Source organism: Anneissia japonica, unplaced genomic scaffold, assembly GCF_011630105.1.
Source record: "Anneissia japonica isolate Jap-2015-1 unplaced genomic scaffold, ASM1163010v1 scaffold2756_len2360902_cov194, whole genome shotgun sequence".
NCBI lineage: Eukaryota > Metazoa > Echinodermata > Crinoidea > Comatulida > Comatulidae > Anneissia > Anneissia japonica.
In genome coordinates, this window is record NW_022719050.1 from 1,291,922 (window position 1) to 1,314,771 (window position 22,850).

The window sequence follows — 22,850 nt, forward strand, 5'->3', positions numbered from 1 at the left end:
GAGTATACTACCATTTTTTTAACAGTGAGTGGTTTTGTTTAATGGACAAATCATAGACAGAATATTGATTGAAAATTATATAATTATTTAAATAATTGCATAGGGAATAAATATTAATTATAATATTATTATTACCTATGAATTTATACAGCCTTATTTTTAATCTACCGAGATGCAGTGTTAATGTTAAAAATCATTAAATTTCATATCCAGGGTTTTTTTTATTATTTTCATTTTGTTTTAAGATATGCACATGATGGTGGCTAATCCAGAGCGTGTAAGTATGCAACATGGACTGAATATTCTACATGTTTTAGACTCAGCTCTGTCCACATTATAAAATTATCTTTGATAAAAAAAAAACTGTTTTATGCCCATATATAGTCACGATGTGTCTATATATGGCCATGATGTGATGTCATCATGGCCATATTTAGGCATGTCAAATATAATTTGTAGTCTGAACAGGGCTTTACTAATGTAGAAAGTCTGTTACGTAACTATCTCTGCATTCATTCTTACTGCTGCTTCTTTTCGTGTGAAGACACCTAGCGATAGCACTTACTGATTTGTTTCTCCTAGGCTTTGAAATGACCAAGTCTACTATATCCATTTGTGGATATAGTAGAAAAGCCAAACCAGTTACTCACAAATCCTGTTTCAGAGATATTGGCCAAAACATGCTGGAATGTCAAATTTGTGGAAATCTATTTTATTACACTAAACTAACCTATACACCATACTATGCTGTTATTTCCCATTTTCAATGTTAAATCAACAATTTTTAACGATTTTGTGATGGTTTCTGCCTGAGAAATGCCCAAAATCATAAACTTTGAAGGCTGATTTCTCAAATATTGTTCTTTAAACAGCTGTATGTTTAAACACTTGTAACTTTTTAAGGAAATGTTGGATTTAAGTGATTTTTTTACCATTTTATAGCTCTCATGTTACTGTTGAACACTGTATTATTAACTAAAAATCAATTTTAGCGATGAGTGACTGGTGTGGCTTTTATTTGCCACATTTGCAAATCTATATTTGTTTTAAAAAGTTTTCAAAACTCACTTTTCAGCTATTTTTAAATGTCTTTCTTCTATCCATTGCTTCTTTCATTTCTGGTTGTCTGTTCCAGATTTCATTTCCTTTACATGCATGTTTTTTTCTGTTCTCTCTTTCTGAGTACTTTTGTGTTTGGTACGTATAGACAAATAAGTAATATGACTAATATGTCAAAGTCTGGATTGATTTGGATAATATTATCTCAGATTTCATGATTTTTTTTCCCTATTTGACGATCTAGTGGATCCAAAATATGGCAGATGCAGGTGCCAATCAGTACACATTTCATATCGAAGCCACAGAGGATCCAGGGCAGTGCATACGTAAAGTACGAGAAGCTGGAATGAAGGTGAGTAATGCAACTACTTATTCTGGCAAAATGCAAGTAGCAAATTCAAATGCAAGAGAATTCTGGCTTGGAAAAAATATATATCAAGTGTCCAAAGATTCAAATGATAAGCACAATACTTAAAAATATGTGACCATTAGTCAGTGGCCACTTAAGAAAATGGTCACTGCAACTCCAAGATAGTCGGCTGATAATTTACCTTAACATTGTAATATTAAAGAAAGTAATATAAAAGACAAGATTAGAGCTGAAGGTTATGGTGCCCCAGACTTAACTTTCAGCTCTAATATTATCGCTGGTTTGAACAGCCCACTCGCAATGGTTCGGTGGTGGAACAAGTCTTCTCGGATAAGGACTTTAAACCGTAGGCCCTGTGTACGCATTTGGCTCATGTGCATTTTAAAGAACCCAGTACATTCTTCGAGAAGAGTAGGGGGTTACCTCAGTGTACTGGTCCATTAAGTCCCCTGTTGTTAAATGAATATGCTATGTAGGACAGCGATTAAGTTCATTTATTGGCATATATTTGGCGCTCGTGCCTAAAGAAATTAAATTAAATGATATAAACTTTTATTGGAAATTCATATGTTGGAAATTCATGGTCCATTATAATACTCTTATAATGTAGTACATCAATATCAAACACCGACCACTATATGTAACATTCAGATCAATATAGATCATATTGTTAGATACAATCAGCATATACTTGCATCATTACATTCAGCATCTACAGTATATAACAATATAATCATATTCTTCATTGTCATTTTTACTTTCAACATCATTGTCTTTATTAACACTATCATCTGTTTGAATTCCATCATTGTTATACTGTACTTAATATCATTAAATCATTGCAATATTTATATATTTATATACTCCTGATGCCGATTTAGCCCTCAATTTTACCGGTAAAAATAAACAGCAAACCTGGTAAAAATTGGAGGTTGGTAGCCTAGGCCAGCCTCCTTACATTAAATAAACATTATTCCCATCTAGGCTTAAGCTGCGAGTGTACATGTTAATGTTGTTTTTTCAAGTAATTATACCCAACCCAAAAGGACAAACACCTCGCACTGTGCATTCTGCTGATTGTTATATAGACAAATTTACCAGTGAAAAGTTTTTTTTAATTGTGAGAAAATCGGGATAATCCTCAAGTTCGGTATCCAAATCGCTAAAAAATAAAGCTTGGGGATTGCGGTCATGACATTTTTGGCCCTGATTGAACTATGACGTTTTGGATTGAAATTCAAGAATTTTAACCACTAAGTTAAAAGCTCCACTCAAAATCAATTGTCATTGCAAGCTGTTACTGAGATATAACAAATTCATTTTCTTGTAGGTTTGAACTTAAAGCAATTGGTAGCTAGGCACATGTATTTTAGAGTAAATCCTGTAACGTTTAATAAACTTTAATGGATAGTTAATCTGTGTATTTAAAGATATATTGTCTTTGTTGAGGTAATAATATTTAATTTAATTCTTTAAATAGACCTCTAAAGCTGGTTATCAATTTAGGAATTTTCTTAGTAAAAAAGTAGAAACTGAATTGTTCTGATCTGTCTCTTAATTCCTGTCAGGAATATCAAATTTTATTTGACAAAAACATGTCACATGCCTAAATATGGTCATGATGACATCATATCATGACCTTATACAGGCACATCATGTCTATATATGGGCATGAAACAGTTTTTTGTCAAAGAAAATTTGAAAGTGTAAGCAGAGCTTTAGTGAATTGAGAAATTGTATCTTTTTAAATGAGCAATTGCATGTTTGAGGAGCTTATGTACCAGATATTACAAAACACAATACATTTTTAATTTCCTTAGGTAGGAATTGGCATCAAGCCAGGTACGTCAGTTGATGTGGTAATGCCGTACGTGGAGGATGTTGACATGGTGTTGGTGATGACGGTAGAACCTGGCTTTGGAGGGCAGAAGTTCATGGAAGATATGATGCCAAAGGTATTTTTGTGTATTGTTTTCAATGTAAAACATCCAATAGAAGCCCCATGGGCTTAAATTCGAGAAGAAGCCCATCTCGAAAGCCCCCTCTTCAGTTTGCAAAATTAATCTCGAAAAAAATCCCATCTTGAAAAGGAGCCCATGGTTTACTAATCAAGATAATATGGGCTTCATTCGTGCAGGTTACGAGATAGTACTTACATTCAGATTGACATTATCTTTGATGATTATGATAGAATGTCAGTATCAGTAGTATTTTATTGTATTAGCATTTTAAAAATATTAAACAGAATTTCGAATTCCATAGTTAAAAAAATCTTTTATAGTAGCAATTTCAAAATTTACAGCATTCATTTTAAAAAGAAACCCCCTCCCCCCCCCCACTTTTAAGTTTGCAAAATCTCAAAAAGAGGCCAATCTTGTAAAAAAGAAGTCCATCCAATGGTTCCCCCCCCCCCAAAAAAAAGAAGCCCAGAGCTTCCATTCAAGGTTTTAAAGCCCCATTCCCGGCAAAATTTCACTAAAAACGGATTTTTTTTTTTAGAAAAGATGCATATGCATTACTCCAATTATTATAAATCATAGAAAAATATTGGCATAAATTTTAGTTTTACATAAAATAATTTAAAAAATGAGAAATACAGACTATTTCTCATAGAATATTACCATTTTCTCGACGAATTCTTCGTTACTTCGTTAAATTCGGAGGTCGTAGATCGCATCCGCTGGCCAAATACTCTCACTTTTATGTATACTTTATATAGTCAATAAATCGCGTCCTCTCTAATGGGATTAGTTTTTGTACTTCGCATCTCGCACAATGCGGTCGTTCAAGTAGGCCTGAGATATGTTTGTTTAAGTGTCAAAATCTCGGTCAGAATCAGTTTTTCAACAAATTTGAAATAATTCCTATGAAATATTATATTTCACAAGTGTCAATACTAGCAACGGAAAATATCATGTCGACCGTTTTTATGTATGATAACAGAACCTAAATCGAGGTAAGGCTAGGCCTAGCCTAGCAGTGTTGGATAGACTAATGTTTTCGGCGCCTACTATATTTCTTCGCACGACATATTGCAAAATCAAACATGAAAAATTCATTCGCATTTATTTTTTGTATGGAACACAAAAAAATCAAATTTCAGTCTTATTTTGCATTTTTTTCATGCTTAGGAATGTCAAAATTTAGTTAAACTAGCAATTTAGTATTATATTTATAAATCTTTATAACATTATACAAAAATTAGATTTTTCTTAGGTCCATAGGTCCATCTGTGGATTGTTAAAAGTGCTATATAAATACCATATGTTCACATTCAACAGCAGTAAACCTACCAACTACAAAATGGTAATAATGTAAATATCAGATAGTGCTATTTTTGTGAATGAACCGTCTGTAATCTGTCTGTGGTGTTATCTTCACAGGTTAAAGCACTACGGGCCAAATTCAGGTCGCTAGATATAGAAGTTGATGGTGGACTTAGTCCAACTACTATTGACAAAGCTGCTGAGGTAAGTTACCATAACAAACAAATCAACTATACACTCCTACACTGTCTACCATCACCTTCGCTTAATATTAACAAAGAGTAGATTTTGTACATTCAAATCTAAAGTCATATATAGAACTTGTTTCATTTGCTGTTTCTTAGTATTAACACACTGCCCTTTGATATTCAGGTACGGATTAACTCTATGAAATAATGTGATTTGGAGTGGAGGGGGTTAAGATGCTTGTTTTCCAGTCCCATGGTCCTGGGTTCAATCCCTGTCACGGTAACATGATTTTTTCTCACGACCAAAACAACCCCACTCCCTAAGCCTCATAATGAGGTTTATAAAGTATCTTGTGTGTACGGATCTTGTGACAGGATTGCCTCTTTCAAGAGTGATTAAGTTGACTGTTTGCCATATCCTTGACCCTATGGTGCCTAAAGCGGAATTTAAAAAAAATAGTAACATGCAAACACAAAATATGTTACCCATATCTGCCAGCTGAGTGCTATTTTTTGCTGACCGGGCCACCAGTCTGTTTAATTAAAAATACAAAATGCCTATGTAGCTAACAAAGATATTGGCATAGTAGTGCCCTCGGTTATGTATTATAACACAAAATGGCAGTCATGTGCAAGGAGTCGGAAGAGAGTACCTGTATAAATAATCATCAGAGGTTTACCAACAAATTGCCTTTTAACACTGTTTAGGAGGATTTATTACTTTATATCTTTGGCAAATATTACAGCAGATAATAATTACTGTAACTGCATAAAGGCTCATTAGACATAATCAGTGAATGCAGTCACATGATTTTTACTGGTTGGTAGATCATAAACAAACACAGCGGGTGTTGCACAGATGGAAAGGTATGCATTCTGTGGAGTGCTATAATGGTTAGAATGCAAGTTGACTATTAAACTAAATTACTTGGAAGTGTCTTCAATTTCCCAGCATTGTCAGAATTGTGTTGCTAATGCTCCATCAGACACTGGCACCAAATATTAAGGATTTTTTTTCCAGGAGAGCATATCTGCAGCGGACATAGGCACTATGAAAAACTGCAATCAACCCAACTACGAGTGCGACCAGTTTCTAAGACTTAAGTTATAGGATCACAAACATTATACATAAATTCCAGATCCTAAAATATCATAGACCATTTGAAGGAGTGAACAATACCTTTTCTTGCCAGTCTGGGGCAGATGCAGGGGGCGTGCAGATGTTGCGATCACACCCCCTAATAATTGTTGTATTGTTGATATATTATTTTTATCATTATGAACATAGTACCCATACGATTTTTTAAATATGAGAGTCCAATTTCCGGACACCTTGAGGTCCATATTCTCAAAGTTTTCCCACCTCAGCCCCAACTATGGTCAGGCTGAGGTGGTATGGACTCCCATGCACCCCCTACCACCAAATCCTGCATCCACCCCAGCCAGTTTTATTGCACTTCCATTGGGTTAATGTTGTCATTGCGTTTCAAAATCGGAAAACTTTCTCTTCCTATACTGTTATTACTCAGCGCACTGCATTTGACCCCAAGACATACCGAATAACCTCAATTAGTGGAATAATTGAGGTTATTCCACTAATTCTTCTTAGCTCCTCACTAGGTTTTCTTTCCTTTAAGGTCACATCCAATGGATCATTGACATTTCATTTCTGTATAATCGTTGGGCATCCTCAACATTGATAGGCCAAGTTTCACTGCCATATGTCAAAGCACTGATTAAGAAAATTAAGTTTGTGATGTACTGTACTGTACGATTTAATTTTTTTAAGGAATCAAGGAGTGCATATTCAAGAGGGGCACTTATTCATATGGGGTGCTTATTCAAATATAGATGCTTATTGCGCGAGTATGGTATGCCCTTTCTAGTTTGAAGTCATGAGATTCTGTCTGTAAGGCAATTGTTTATAATATCTTGTTCATGAATAGAGGTTGAAAAATTTAAAATAACAAGGATTTTTTTTGTCCCATTTAGTATTCTGAAAATTTTTAGATTAGATTTCTAATATTTATATGTACTGTACTACAATATCCATCTAGCATACTTAACATGCATTGCTATAATTTTTTTATACCAAAGTAATATGGTCTCATTTTTTTGCATTCTTTTCAGACATTGTTTTTTTTTTTTCTTCACCAAATTTAAACCATTATGTTTTAAGATGTACCTTCATTGTGCCTTCTCTGCCATTCCCTAGGCTGGTGCAAATATGATAGTTTCTGGAAGTGCTGTTGTCGGCAGCGACGACCCTCGGCTTGTTATCAACAAGATGAGGAACTGCGTTCAAGATGTAATCCAACGATCACAGGTCGAGAGATAATAATGTGAAGAATACTTGACTTCACAATATTCATTATTGAAAAATGTAGCAGGATCTGGTGAGTGTACAGTATTACCGTAGATTGCTGATCAGTCATGTGACCCATTGTAGAATACGAGAATAATAAATGATGTAGTGAATGGTATAAATATATCTTGACAAAAGATCATGACAGTGGTTGTTAAATATGCAAGAAGCCTCAAATCATTAACTTAACTAATAGTGTTGATGAATTGTTGGATTCTGATTAAACTATATTGAATACTAAAAATTGTGTTAGAAAGCTTTCTCTCAAAGTGGCATTCACACAACTAAGGCCCTATTTATGGTAAAAGGTGTAATTCCACAAAATTTCAATTCCTGTTAACACACACACACAGTTAACACATAGGCCTATGTAGAAATTTTTACTGCTGGATTGTTTCATATTTGTTAGATATTTTTTATGCGAATTATGCTGGCCCATTAGCTTTATCCGTTGCCTCTGGGTGGGCAAGACGCTTAACTTTCAATTCCAGGGTGCTGGGTTTATTTGTTGTGACAATATTATTGTTCCTCATGACTAAATCTGAAAACAAACTGCACTCCCTAAAGCTGCAATAAGTGACTGAACAGGATAATTACTACAGTATTAAGATTTTAAGTGTAAATAGGATGCTTCTCTCAGAGCAAGGACGGCTCTTAAATGTTCATTGTTCTGTATATTCCACACGTACAGTACAATCTAAAGTGTCAGAAGGCATTTTTGGCAAAAATTTTTGAGAATGAGCTGTATCACAGTCAATTACAGGGGAAGTTTACCCCTCCTAGGTTTGCTGCTGCCATCTTTTATTTTTTAACAAAAATAGTACAAAATATAGTAGCATACATATATTGCCAACAGATGCAATGATTATGTTTAAATAACATAGAACAAACGTTGCTCCGAATAAAGAAAGGCCATGATACATATATTAAATTTACAATATTTCTTTAGAGCATACTCAACACACATAATTGTATTAGGCCTACTATCTGGGCCTATATGAAATCTGTGCCCCCTTGTTTCAAACAATTTTGGATCTGCCCCTGCAAAAGGCATAGAAGGATGTATGTTGGATCAACACAAAATTTGTGATGTAAACATCATTATGGAGTTTTAAATTTCTTTGCTTTCACTCAGCAAAACCAACATATATGTAGTATGAATGTATGAACAAAACTAACAAGGTCATATGCATAAAGAAATATGGAATACAGTACAACAGTGGTTCGCAAACTGTCTATTTTCAAATAAATATGAGGGTTGGAGATTATTTTTATTTTAATTTTTTATCATGCCAAAATGTGCTGTAGCAAATACAAAACATTCTAAGTATTAATTAAACATTTTACTTCAGTTGTGTTCACCATTTTTTAATGACCAATTTCCCACCATGGTTGGGGCTGAGGTGCGAAAATTTTGAAAATATAGACCTCTAGGTGCCCAGAAATTGCACTCTTGTATCTTAAAAATCTTACTGATAATTCATATCAACAATACAACAAATATTTTTCTTAATACAATTTAAGGAAGTGTGCAGTCCATAGGCTTAGCCAGCGAGCCGTCGGGCTATCTTTTGGACGGCCTAAAATTATTTAGGACAGCCACTTTTAAGGAGATGGCTTGGCCTAATCAGCTCAGCCTAGCCTAATTGGGCCTGGTCTACCTTTAGCAAATTCTTTATATTCTTCAAATCTATCGAATGTTACATTAAACTAAAGCTAAATCGTAATTACGTTTGCTAAAAACAACATTTGTTGTTTTCGTACCCAATATTCGGTAGGGATTCTCATGGGTTAGCCACAAGTGGGCGTGGCCCACCCATCGGCTCAGTGCCACGCCCACTGGCTTCCATTTTGGACAGCCTATATCGTTTTTCTGGCTAAACCCCTCCCCACTTGCATCCACCCCAGTATTTTGAGTACCTTTTTTTTTAACATCCCGAATATGGATCTGTGAATTGCATGGACGTTTGTTTGGGTCATAAGCCAAAAAGTTTGAGAACCAGTGAAATAGTATTCAGTACTACATTTAAAATACTCAATTATAGAAACCACCATTTGATATGTAAAATATTCATGTTTATTCAAAGCAAAATAATTACATATGAAAATGATAAAACTGTTAAATTTACAAACAGCACTTGACTACATGTTATTACAATGATGCTTCATTATATTCCAACAACAGCTATCAATCAATCTTAATTTTTATGTGTTACAAAATATACAGTATTTAATAATCTTCACAGATTCTACCTTTGCCTTGACTCAACTGGTTTTTGTCCTTAGATCTGTGCAAATATTACTCATATATTTTGACATGTTCAGGTTTACTGTAGTATGAATATAAGAATAAATATTTTCATACCAAATGTTATAGTGTAAATAGTCTTTTCTCTCTCCAAGTTTATTGACATAAGATGCCATGAATATTGATCTTATTGGGTGGACAACCAATGTGACTACAACCAGCTGATGAAATGCAGCTCTTAAAACATATTGTTCACAATTATTCCAGCTTGCAACAACTTGAGTGTAATGTCTTCGGATATCTAAATGGAAAAGTATTCAAAATTTCATTTTAAATCATTTTATCGATAATTGGGTTAAAAAAAGTGATCTGTTAGCCAAGAACAATAACTATCATTGGCTACCATCACTCACCCTATGAATTTTGGTTGGTAAAATGCAAACCACATAGATAAATATTAAACATTATTAAAGCTTGAATATTGGCTTTATTTTCATGCATAATTATTGAATCCCAATGAGAAAGTATAAGTTGCAAAAATACATTCTGAAACAGCAACCATTCCCCATGCATATAAAATCCTCTATCTTCCCCCTAATGAAAATATACTGTTTAACGTTTTACAGTATTTTATGACATGAACGTTTCACACTCTTGCCTATAAGGGATTTTTAGTACCAATAATGTTCGGATGGTTCATAGAGACTCATTAAAAATAATCATTAAATTTGCTGTAGAATTTGAGATAAATTAGGTCTTGTTAAAGTTATTTAGCTTCCCCTTCTGACCATCAAATTTGGGCCTAGGTTTTTTAGCATATTGATGCTTACTGACAATATATAAGATACAAGAAAATTTAGTGCATTTGAAAATACCATAATATATTTTACAAAATAAACTAGAAAAAAATACAATGAATAAATGATGATAAAAATAGGAATGAACCTAAAAGAATAACTGTTATTGATCCTAACCAGGTTAGAAAAAATGTAATTCTGCTTGAGAACAACATTCGAATGTGTTGAGAATGATGTTGCTTCCACTAGTCAGATGAGGCTCTGGAGGGGGCATTTATTCAAATAAATATGGTTTCCTATTGATTTTTTTTTATAGATTTTAATCAAAATCTATTATTTAATATACTTAATAGTATGTATCATGATCATAAAACTGAAATATTTTCAAATATAAAGGCCTAGACATGCCAAAAAATACCATTTTAATGAATAAAAATGATCTAATTCATTTAAGAATCATAAGAAGTATTATTACATTATCTGTACCATCATTTCCTGGAAAAATGAGTGGTTGTGATTGGCCCTCTTAAATGGCAAGATAGAAATGCAAATTAGCCTACCTTTGAACAGCCTGTTATACGTAGTGATTTCAATGACCCACATTGTTTAAGGTGAAGCAAATGCAACATGCTCTCATTCGTTAATGTGAAACAATAGCTGACATCCAACTCCTCAAGTGATTTTGAATGTTGCGCAAGCTCCTTGATACCAATGCCTGTAACACTATAGATACTGCTCAGGTAGAGTTCCTTAAGATGTTTGCAGTGTCGTGCTATTTCAACAATAGCTACATCTGTTACCTGGAGGAAAAATGTAATTCTTAACATATCCATAAGGTGATAATAAATATGTGAGAATAACATACAGTATGTTCTCATCTGGATTCGAACCTAAGACCTTCCCATTACAGTTTGGGTTCAAATCCTGATCTCAATAAGGCGAAAATTTTTATACCTTGATTAGCAAACCAAATGACCTCCAATAATGGTTGAACCAATCGACCGCCAATAATGGTGAATTTTAATAAAAATAAAATTTCATTTTTTGCCAGTAGCGCACCCTCTACTGCAAAAATATTTATTTCATAAAACAATTAAATTTTATATTTATATTTATTTTTATTATGCCCTCCATTCCCCCTAAAATTTCTTCCTTAATTCTATAAATTTAAACTCTTAAAAGCATTTATGAATCTCATTACTACACTGTTTAATTTTAATATCAAGAAAATTTTATTTTATTTTTGCTAAATGAGAATCAAAAGTTTATTTTAATTTTCTGGCACCCTCTTCTGACAATCTTTAAAAAAATAAGTTTGCAAAACAAGGTATAACAAAAATGTCGCTTTAATTACCACCAGTTGAGATGTATGTAACACCATACTAAAGTTACTATTTGTGATTTAATATCTAAAAATATTGTGAAAGCATTTTTTTCCCGGTTTTATATAAAATTACAAATATGAATTTTCTGGATTGTACTCAATAGGATGGGAAATTGACAAGATTGTACCATAGTGACCTCGGAGAAAACAATTATTTATTTTTAAAAACAGCTGCACAATCCACACAACAGGTATGACCTATCAGCATAAAATGCGCTCAATGAATTATTTACTGGTAATTATAATTAATGGTTACAATGGTATGGTATGTGTTTCAAACACTTAACAGTCCACTACTACTCAAAAGATAGAGCTGGTACTTGGCACCTCAAACAAAATTTAGCAAGTACTGTATTTTAGAAAAAGAAACTATAGCCGTGGAAGATACAAGAACAAACCCACCAGGAAGTGGAAGTGTGAGAAAACTAATTTAATTTTGTAGCATAATAATAGATAGCACTGTTTAAAGCAAGCCTGTCACTCATGTTCCTTACGTTATACAGTACTTACATTATAACAACTGCTCAAGTCCAACTCTTGGAGATTGTGGCACCTTGTCACTAGCTTAGATATTGCTGAATCTGTGACGTTACCGCATCTATTTGCTGTGAATACCTCAAGTTTGGGACATGATGATGCAATTGAAGACAAACTACATTCAGTGACAGCTTTCCAGCACACACCAAGTCTGGTAAATTTAAGGGGAGGAAAAATATGCTTTTAATGCAGTAGTCCATTTTAAAAATATAATCGACATTGATCATAGTCCCAAGTATCATCATAGTGACTGGAAGGGGCGTGGGAGATAAGACACCCACAGTTATTTTGCGCCTAAGGCATTCCCAAACCTCCCCCCCCCCCGGGGTTGGCACTAGGGTGTACATGCAGAGGGCCAGTCTGAAGAAGTGACTGTATAGGCAAAGCCAACAGCGGCGGAAGGGGGGGGGGGCCTGGCCACCCCCCCCACTTTTGTGACTGTTCCCAACACCAGTGACAAAAATTTTACGAACGCCGCAATGTTATTACTATTATTATTATTATTATTATTAGTATTATTATTGGGCCTATTATTATAATTTGGTGCTTACACCTTGTTTATTTGCGCCTTATAAATTGACGTATTATTACTATTATAAAATATAGATTTTTTTTTTTCATTTTCTAACATTACAAATTCCCTTTTTGAGTTGAGCAACAAAATGTTGATTGACGTCTGTATACATGCGTTTGTAAAGTTTCCTTGAAACCCAACCTTGAGCATGAAGAAAAGATCGCCTGCATTCGTGAATTCTGTATTTAGGCATATGGGGGTGGGGGAGGAGACACTCTTAATGGAGCGACGTTCTAGTTCTCTTTAACCACGAAGATGTATAGTAAGTGTAACTTACAGTAAACCTTAAAAACTAGCGTAATATACCTACATTTAAACTCCATCTAATTTAACGAAAACAATAAGATAATTAGGCCATTTTCTAAAATTAAGTTCTCTGAAGGTTAACTACAGAATTTACAGTACACTTAATGTGTTATAGGTTGTAAAAACTGTATTGAGTAAAAAAAAAATCTTTCGAAATCTTTGGCTTGACATTAGGATTTAACCATTTGTGAAACAAAATGATAGGCTATGTCAAGTGTTATATTGAACAGTGGCAGATTCAATGGGGAACCCCAGTCAGCACAGGACCCTATCCTCCTATTTTTTTCAAAATAAAAAAAAAATGGAGAAAACAGACAAAATTGTATTCAATTTTTAATCCGAGAGTGCCATTTCCGGCCATTTGAGGTGCCATAATCATATTTTTTTCTCGCCTCAGCCCCACAACTGTTGGGTGGACATTCTATTTGCGCAAGACCCTCCCTGGAACCCCTCTATTTCGACTTCCTGGACCCGCCACTGTTGGAGTATCATAAAAGGGTAATTTTTATTCATCGGGGGAAAAGTTAAGTTTTCGATAACCCTCATGATACATAATCCATTGAGGTCATGGAAGCAATCTCGACTTCGACTTTCTTCGGAAATCTGTGGCGCGTTCAGTGGGGGGGGGGGAGGCTAAATTGTTCAATTTTTTTTTAATGGAGATATAAGGAAAATTATATTCAAATTTTAAGTCTGAGAGTGTAAATTCTGGCCATCTAGAGGTGCCATAATCACAAATTTTCTTATCCCAACCATGGGTGGGACTGAGGTGGTATAGATTCTCCATCTGCTGAAATACCCTGTGGCAGATTCAATTCCAATTTCAATTTAACATTTATTTACTTCCTTTTTGAATCAGACAAATATGTTACAATTGATTTAAAATAAATTGAAAATGCAGGAGAGGAAGAAGGCAAGAACCCGAGAAGATAAGAAAAAACCAATCTTGTGGAGGGACAGCCTGAAATAAGAGGGGAAAAAATGAGATTAACAAAAGAGACAAAAAGACAAAACAGGACAGAAAGGGACAAAAAACAATACATTCAAAACAAGTCGAAGACAGACCGCGCGAAAGGCAGCAACCAAGTGGAGATGGAGGAGATTGAATAAATGTTAACAATTAGTAGTCAGAAGTTAAGAGTTTTTTTAATTGGTTAGTAAAAATTTTAATGGAAGATGCATTCATCAAGTGTGAGGGTAACGAGTTCCAAAGTTTGGGGCCCGAAAATCTGATGTTGTGCTGGAAGTAATTGGTTCTATGGTTGGGTATACGGATATTAGCGCAGTTACGTGTGCTGTAATTGTGAAAGGAATAATTGGATTTAAAAGTGTTACAGAAGTGACAAGGTAAGAGACCATGGTAGGAGGAGTACATAAAAAGACCTTGGTGAAGGGAATTAATGTCAGCGAGTTTAAGAAAATTGAGATTAGAAAATAAAGAAGAGGAATGAGACCATGGTGGAACGCCAGATATAATCCTGATAGCCTTCTTTTGAATTATTTGAAGTTTGCTTAAGTTGGATGAGTAGGTGTTACCCCAAACAATGTTGCAGTAGCTCAGATAGGGGAGAATGAGAGAGCAATAAAGAATACGAAGAACGTTGCGGGGAACAAAAGAGGATAACCTAAAAATGATACCAAGACTTTTGGATACTTTATTTTCAATTTGGGAGATTTGTTTTTTCCAATTTAATGCACTGTCAAGATAAACTCCTAGGAACTTGGCAAATTCGGTATTGGGAATTTCGTGATTATCAATATAGATTTTGAAATTCGAAAGATCGAGAGTTTGTGATTTTTGGGGACTTCGAAACAGAATGAAGCTACACTTCTCATGATTAATTGAAAGTTTGTTGGCAGCAAAGTATTGGGAAGTGGAAATTAAATTAGAGTTAACAATGTTGAATAAAGAATGGATATTTTTGTTAGAATATAGGATAGTGGTGTCATCAGCATAAAGAAAAAAAGAAAGAAGGTTGGAAGACAAGTGAAAATCATTAATATATAAAAGGAACAGAAGAGGGCCCAATAGGGATCCCTGGGGACACCACAAGTAATCTGGCGAAAGTTGGAGATATTGTTAAGATATTTAGTGCATTGTGAACGATTAAAGAGGTAACTTCGAAAAAGATTGAGAGCGGGACCATGAATACCATAGTGAGAAAGTTTATATAAAAGGATGTTATAGTCAATAGTATCAAATGCTTTGGAAAGGTCAATAAAAATTCCTATAGTAAATTGACTATTCTCAAATGCATCGACAATTTTATTGGAGAGGTCAGTAAGGGCAATGGATGTATTGTAGCCTTTTCTGAACCTAAATTGTCTGTCACTATTGTGGAAAAACTGTTTCTTTTGGTATTATTGACTAAAGACGAGAACTGGCTCGGATAATAATATTCGGAAGTACTAAGTTGGTTATTAAAAAATTGAGAATTGGGGTCAAACTCGGATGTAAATTGATCATGAGACTCTTCAGAGGGGGAAAAAATCTGGTCAGCTAGTCGGTCAGTGTTCGAAGTGTTTACTCTGGGTCGAAAATTTAATTCAGACATAAAACACAGAAAATAAAAGCAAAAACAAAAGACAAACCAAGAACACACAAAAAAATAAAATAAAATAAAAAGCGAAAGGTCAATCAAAGAGGAACGGGAAAATTAGTCAGTGAAGCAGTCAGTAAGAAAGGCCTTGTTTACTAATGGTCAATGAAACGCAAAACATAAAAGACTCGAAGATTACATGAAAGACATAGGTTGAAGCACGGTATAAATAGTAAGAATATATGGAATGCTACATGTAATAAGCACAGAGAATCAAATGCATCAAGAAGCATAAAAATAGTGTTATAAATCACATAATAGACATTATAATAATAAATAAACGTAAACGTAAATAATAAACGTATAAATAATGAAAAGATAGAGATAATTATTAACATTCAAAATACAAGGTAAGGACATTGTAAATGCCAACATCTTACCACGTTGTATGTAATACAGGTCTTAATAAGCATTAAAACAAAAGCAATAGTAATTATACAATGTAACAGTAATCACAGTAGTAATAATAATAATAATAAAAACAATAATAAAAATAACAACAATAACAATAATAATAATAATAATCATCATAATGCAAGATATAAATATGATTATCAAAAATGCAAGCTAATGATATTGTATATACTTACATTATAAAAATCAAGATAAAAAAGGTGAGTGATTAGAGCATCATAATCATGGAATTAAATGCAACATATCAATTAAAATTGCAATAGCATAATTTTAAAAGTATACGATGTAATACGGATCATAATAAGCATTAAACAAAAGTACTAACAGTATAATGAAACAGTAATAATAATAGTTATTATAGTAATAATAATAGTAATAATGGTAATAATAATTGTAATAATCATAATGCATGATACAAAAATAAGTATCAAACACGCAAGATAACGATATTGTATATACTAACATTAAAGAATCATGATAAAGGCAATAGCATGATTGGAAAAGGATACGATGTAATACAGGACATAACAAGCATTAAACAAAAGCAGTAGAAACAGTATAATGTAACAGTAATAATAATAATAATAATAATAATAATAATAATAATAATAATGATAATGATAATGATAATGATAATAATAATAATGCATGATACAGAAATAAGTATCAAAGATGCAAGATACCATATTGAATACACATACATTATAAAAATCAGGGTAAAAAAGGTGAATGATTAAAGCATCATAGTCATGGAATTAGATACAACATGACAATTAAAATTGCAATAGCATAATTGTAAAAGGATACGATGCAGGCCTAATAACGGATCATAGTAAGCATTAAACAAAAGCAGTAGTAACAGTATACAGTACTAGTAATAATAATAATAATAATAATAATAATGCATGATACAAACATAAGTATCAAAAGTGCAAGATATCGATATTGTATATACTAACATTATAAAATCAAGATAAGAAAGATAAATGATTAAAGCACCATAATCATGCAATAAGATACAACATGACAATTAAAAGTGGCTGAATGGCAATAGCATAATTGAAAAGGGATACGATGTAATGCGAGTCATGATAGGCATTAAACAAAAACAGTAGAAACAGTATAATGTAACAGTAATAATAATAATAATAATAATAATAATAATAATAATAAGAATAATAATAACAATGATAATCAAGATAAAAAAGATAAATGATTAAAGCATCAAAATTGTGAAATTAGATACAACATAACAATTAAAAATTTGGCAGATAATGGCAGTAACATAATTGTAAAAGGATACGATGTAATATGGGTCATGATAAGCATTAAACAAAAGCAGTAGAAACAGTATAATGTAACAGTAATAATAATAATAATAATAATAATAAAATAATTATAATAGAATAGATAAAATAATAATAATAGCAACAATCATTATCTTTTATCATCACTATAATAAGTATAATAATAACAACATTAATAATAATAATATAGGCTTACTAATAATATTATTACTGTATTGATAAAAAGTATTAATAATAAATGGAATGTAACGACATTGCAGATACAAAAGTAACAACATAATAATCAGAATATGAAGAAAAGAGTCATCATTCAATCATGGTGATAGGACACAAGATAATTAAAATGAAAATTAATAATAATTATGGTATGATAATGATAACCATTGATGGATATTGATCAGTACTGTCATATTACAGGTTACGGAGGTCGGATGTTGACCGGATGACAATCTTTTTCTTGTCTTTCTTCAGTAGGCACTTTATTCTTCAAGGGGACCCAGCCTGCCCACCCCTACCCCCTTAAATTGTTAAATTAATGGAGATATAAAGATAATTATATTCAAATTTTATGTCTGGAAGTGCAATTTCTGGCAATCTAGAGGTGCCATAATCACAAATTTTCTTACCCAACCATGGTGGGGCTGAGGTAGTATAAATCTTCTATCTGTGAAAGCACCCTCCCTGGGCCCTTCTATTTCGACTTCCTGGATCGGCCACTAAATTACAACAAATATTTAATCATATTACAGTAGCTTGATGCCTATAAAATAACTTTTATAGGCATCCTGGAGCACCCAGCCTAGACCCCCTTGACCCCCACTGGGGGCCCTTGGCAGCCCCTGGCCCCCCAGCCTAGATGCTCGCTTCGCTCGCATTCTGGACCTTATGAAATGGCCCCCCCCCCCACTTTCAAAAACGTTCTGCCGCCGTTGGGCAAAGCAGTGGTATAACGATGGGGTCGGGGCCCTTTAGGTATCCTGTTCACCCATTCTGGGATTTTCCAGAAATGGCGCTCATAGACTTAAAATTTGAGTATAATTTCTTTTTAATAATTAAAAAAATAATTAGACAAACTTTAGGGAGTTCCAGGCCTTTAATCCACCACTGGATATATATGATGTGTCTTACAGTCGAAATCAGAAATGCATTATGCTGTTATGTATTAACAAAGTCCTTTTGGGTCAAAGTGCAAGATCGATGACACTATAGGTAGGGGGCCCTGCAGACCGCCGCATGAGAGCGCATAGGCATTACGCCACTGTGGCAAAGCCCTGTTGGGGGCCCAGGGGCTAAGCTCTTTGGCATCTATGGAAAAATGGCAATTAGTATTACAATAGACCCTACCAGGTACCCACTACTGAGTAGAGAGATGTAGATACAATGCCAAAGACACAAGTGGCTTGTACAGCTAAGGTTTTGAACCCCCGACCTCAAGGTTGGCAATGCGAGCTAACTGCTTCCACAAATCATGGAATTTACTATATAATGTACAAAATCTACGAGAATCAAATAGTTTAGTGTGATGATAGGGATTATATCCATGACAAACCTTAAATATTTGAGGCTGCGTAGATGTCGTACTATTGCTATCAAATGCTCTTCATATATCAAAAAATTCCATGGGCTAAGATCAAGTTCTTTTAGTTGAGAGAAGTATGCATGAACCAAACCTCTCCATCGCCTGCAGACAGCTTTACAAATGCAAACTTCCATGATGTCCAATAGAGGTAAAACATTACAAACCATAATTTCATCTGGTAAATTAAGAAATAGATTGCCAATTGTCTGTTTGTCACTAGAAGTAGTACTCAGACTAATGTCATCTTTGAGGTCAGAAATTGTCGAAGGTTTTATAAGATTTATTTTCTGCTTTTTTCTATCATCATCTTCATTACTTATAATATCCAAGGAGATCAATGTCCTTTTTCCGCTAGTAGAAGCAGTACTAGTCTTATCCATTTTTTTCTGTTCTGGTTCCCAAACTTACAAACGAGAATATACATTGATAGACATAGTGGTGGTGGTCAACTTGGCTTAACTTATCACACAAATAAAATAAATTTAATCAAAATCGACAATGGCCTTTTCAGGCCCTAGAATAGGTCTAGGCCTATAGTATTAGGACTGCCATAGTGGGTAGGCCTAACAATTATTTATAATCTCACCACATCAAATTGTTGCACAATCTTTGGTAAAATCTGGTATTTGGTAAAAATCCATCCAACTTATAAAAAAAAACCACTTGAGTGTCACTGTCAGTATGATTCTTATTAACTCTCTTCTTGCCACCTCTTGATTTGGGTTACGACCAACTGAAGATGAAAATATCGTACTGTTGTTATAGACTAGGCCTAGGCCTAGAGGCAAAATCGTCTACTGTATAATGTAATGACCTATCAGTTGGATGGGGATCGTTAGTGCAGTCCTCTAGGCAGACACCAACAACATTCCAATGGAAGTGATCATGTGGCCTGGATAAATTATTAAAGTTAGATAACAGTTACAGTACGAATAAATAAATACGATATCACATGAAGTAAATAATGATTTCAGGAATTCTAATTCTAATACGGCAAAAAATGTCGAATGAGTTCATCTACAGTACTTCCTCCAACTTCTAGCAACTTGCAGGTCTAGTTCCCTACCCACTCATCCCTACTCAACTAATGAACGACAAAACAACGTTGCGCTACTAGCTCGAGCGCTCTCTTCACGAAAAATAAAGGGCACCCTCTGTCGATACGGAGGTACATGGGCAGTATTTTAATATTTAAAAAAAAACACCTTCCGGGAACTAAAATGCGGGCTAAAATGTTTTCAAGTTCAACTTTAACCACTGAGGTCCAGATCAATACAGGGTTGTTATTCAGTAGAGCCGTGCACTTAAATACAACACAAAAGAATACAAAATGACAAAAGTTCAGTATAAATTGCAAAAATAAATCAAAAGTATTAATCTTATGCTTAAATGAACAAGTGCTGCATTTTATAATCTTAGCCAAGATTATTCCATTCTAATGCTCCTTTACAAGATTAACTTCGTTTTGTTTTGTTTTTTTTTTTGGTTTTTAAAAAAAAAAATTTTTAATTAAAAAAACTCTTACTCTTTGTAAAGGCAATATAACATTTGAATCGCGATTTCTAAAGTTATCATTATTTGATTGTTGCTAAGCTTGGCCTTATTAGCAAGCATCGTATTATGTCTTATTCGAAAAATCATGACTGCATAATCATGAATGGAACTCCAATGCATGCATTTTGGTTTAATCATGAAATAGTAACGTTTTGTTTTTTCTGATGCAATCCTTGTGTTGGATTGCAAGTATCATACATACTGTATGTGCTACAGTGTAGTGTAGAACGACAGCGTTATGGGACGTAATTAAAAATTGCTAGGACTGTTAATCCATGGACGTTTACGTATCCCGGGCCCATCCGTACCTGGGGGTGCGATCGGTGGTTGCGCCAACTGGGGAATTCTCCTCTTTCTGTATTGCCAATTCCTAATATTGTGGCCTAATGCACAATTTTGCCAAACTAAGCCATAAAAATTCTCCCCGTGACCACTACCAGGGATTTTTTATTCTGAGACCCGGGCCGAGGCTAATCAGCCCCTTGGTTCGGACCCCCCTATATGATATATCACATAGGCCTATCAGACCCATATAACCACGGTATACTGTCTAACTCTTTTACACACAGACGCCATCCTGATGATATCCTGCAGCTTGCCATACAATTTTCGACCAGGACATATGCTCACATATGACGTCATCCATGACTTCATAGTGCACGCGCGTATGAATCATCCTTTACTGAAACTGGCGTTGAGTGCAGGTATGATAATAGTATGATATAGTATTTTAGTAGGTTACCGTATTAGTCGATGCTGTTTGTCTGATATCAAGGAGCAGTCATTTTACTTCTAAAATAATGGTAATACTATAGGCACGCATGCCATTCAACTTTAGGTGGATGATTTTGATTTTATTTTTTTGTAATAAGGGCTTAACGCGTTTGTCCCGTTCTTTATCGCTATTATCTCTCATTTTAGCCTAGTCACGGATCATGGTTCTCTGATCTATTAATAGCATCTGCAGCAAGTGAAGGATTCATGCTGTGTGAATGATGATGACAACAGCAGCAGCACCATAACGACAATCTAAACACATAAATGCTACAATAACAATACAAGCCTTTAAAGCCCGGCTCCGGAGGAAAATTTATTTTTCACAATGCTGATTTTTCTAAAACACAAGAAAGGTGTTTGACGAAAAACTCGGAAACGAATAATGAGATACAGATTTTTGAATATAAACTGGGGGAAGGGGGTGCAACCACATTTCTACCTTTAGTAATTTACGGGACTACAAAAATACTTAAATTGATTACCAGTTGGTTATTCAATTTAAAACTGTACATGGAAAGGAATAATATTACCGGTATAATAATCAGGATTGTTACCGTATTCATTTCTTTTGTTGATGGGGATGCTGGGGGAGGGGGTGGGGTGACTGGAAATGGGGTGTTTATTCATTTCTTTTGTTGAATTAATCGATATTATGTTTTGTTCTTGATGTGTACTTCCAGTGGTGTATCGAAATGGGAATGCTGAAGGAGTGGGGTGGGAGGGCATGATGATTAAGTAAAGCGTGCGGTCGCAAAATAAGGTGATATGGGGTGATTTTTACCAACTTGAGCGTGATTTTTTTGCTTCTGACATTTCAATTGGGTGACCGGTGCGCAAGCTTTTTTGAGAGCTGGGGTCGTCCCCCGTGCACCCCCTAGATGCGCCACTGGGTACTTCCTGATTTCTCCACCTTGCTTAATATTGTACCGTATATTTTATCCTGTGAGCAGAATTGAATTGAAATAAAAATTAGTTAGTTAGTATTGGATTTGCCTAGTTATAATCTTCAGTTGGACTTGGAAGTTGACTTTATACCATAAATAATAAATAAGATGAATGTACTATGTTAACATCCACCACCCAGACCCATTCTTCTTCCCCATCTGGAGAAGTGTTCTACTCGATGTAAATACTTCTCAAACTGGTACCTGGCTTTAATATTAACAGATACGATTTAAGCTATCCATTTATCTTCAAGTGCAGTAAAAGCATTGGAAAATGCAGCCACACCCAGTGCCCATTGAAATATCGAATCCTTATCTTCTATTACAACAGGCGGAAATAAACAAAAAGTTATAATCATGGCAGAACCACCACATACCCGGATGTCTTTTACAAACCATGGTTTGTCTTTACAAACACAGTAGTTTGTATTTACATGGAGGAAAGGGGTATGTCATTGACAATGGTTTGTCCTTAAAACTTGGTTTTGTGAGACAAAATAGTGTCGAACAGCGCCCCTTATAACTAGTATGACTTCTAGTTCTAATTCATAAACGTCATGACGAACATTTTCCCAATTTGG

The 22,850-nt window shown here is 34.3% G+C and overlaps 2 protein-coding genes across 2 annotated transcripts in view; one reads left to right on the forward strand and one right to left on the reverse strand.

Annotated features, from left to right (window-relative positions):
• The window catches only part of LOC117110720 (ribulose-phosphate 3-epimerase-like), a 10,718-nt gene extending 1,101 nt beyond the window's left edge, over positions 1-9,617 (forward strand). The window contains exons 3-7 of the mRNA XM_033253494.1: positions 246-277; positions 1,304-1,411; positions 3,250-3,384; positions 4,813-4,899; positions 7,099-9,617. Coding sequence (XP_033109385.1) covers positions 246-277; positions 1,304-1,411; positions 3,250-3,384; positions 4,813-4,899; positions 7,099-7,221 — 485 coding nt within the window. The 3' untranslated portion in view covers positions 7,222-9,617. The remainder of the gene's footprint in view (positions 1-245; positions 278-1,303; positions 1,412-3,249; positions 3,385-4,812; positions 4,900-7,098) is intronic.
• A 40-nt stretch (positions 9,618-9,657) lies between these two features.
• LOC117110719 (F-box/LRR-repeat protein 2-like) lies at positions 9,658-20,097 on the reverse strand. The gene is made up of 4 exons (XM_033253493.1): positions 18,965-20,097; positions 12,188-12,365; positions 10,854-11,093; positions 9,658-9,797 (listed from the first exon to the last, which is right to left on the reverse strand). The coding sequence occupies exons 1-4, from the start codon at positions 19,372-19,374 to the stop codon at positions 9,735-9,737; spliced, it is 891 nt and encodes a 296-aa protein (XP_033109384.1). The 5' UTR covers positions 19,375-20,097; the 3' UTR covers positions 9,658-9,734.
• Positions 20,098-22,850: the final 2,753 nt, after the last annotated feature.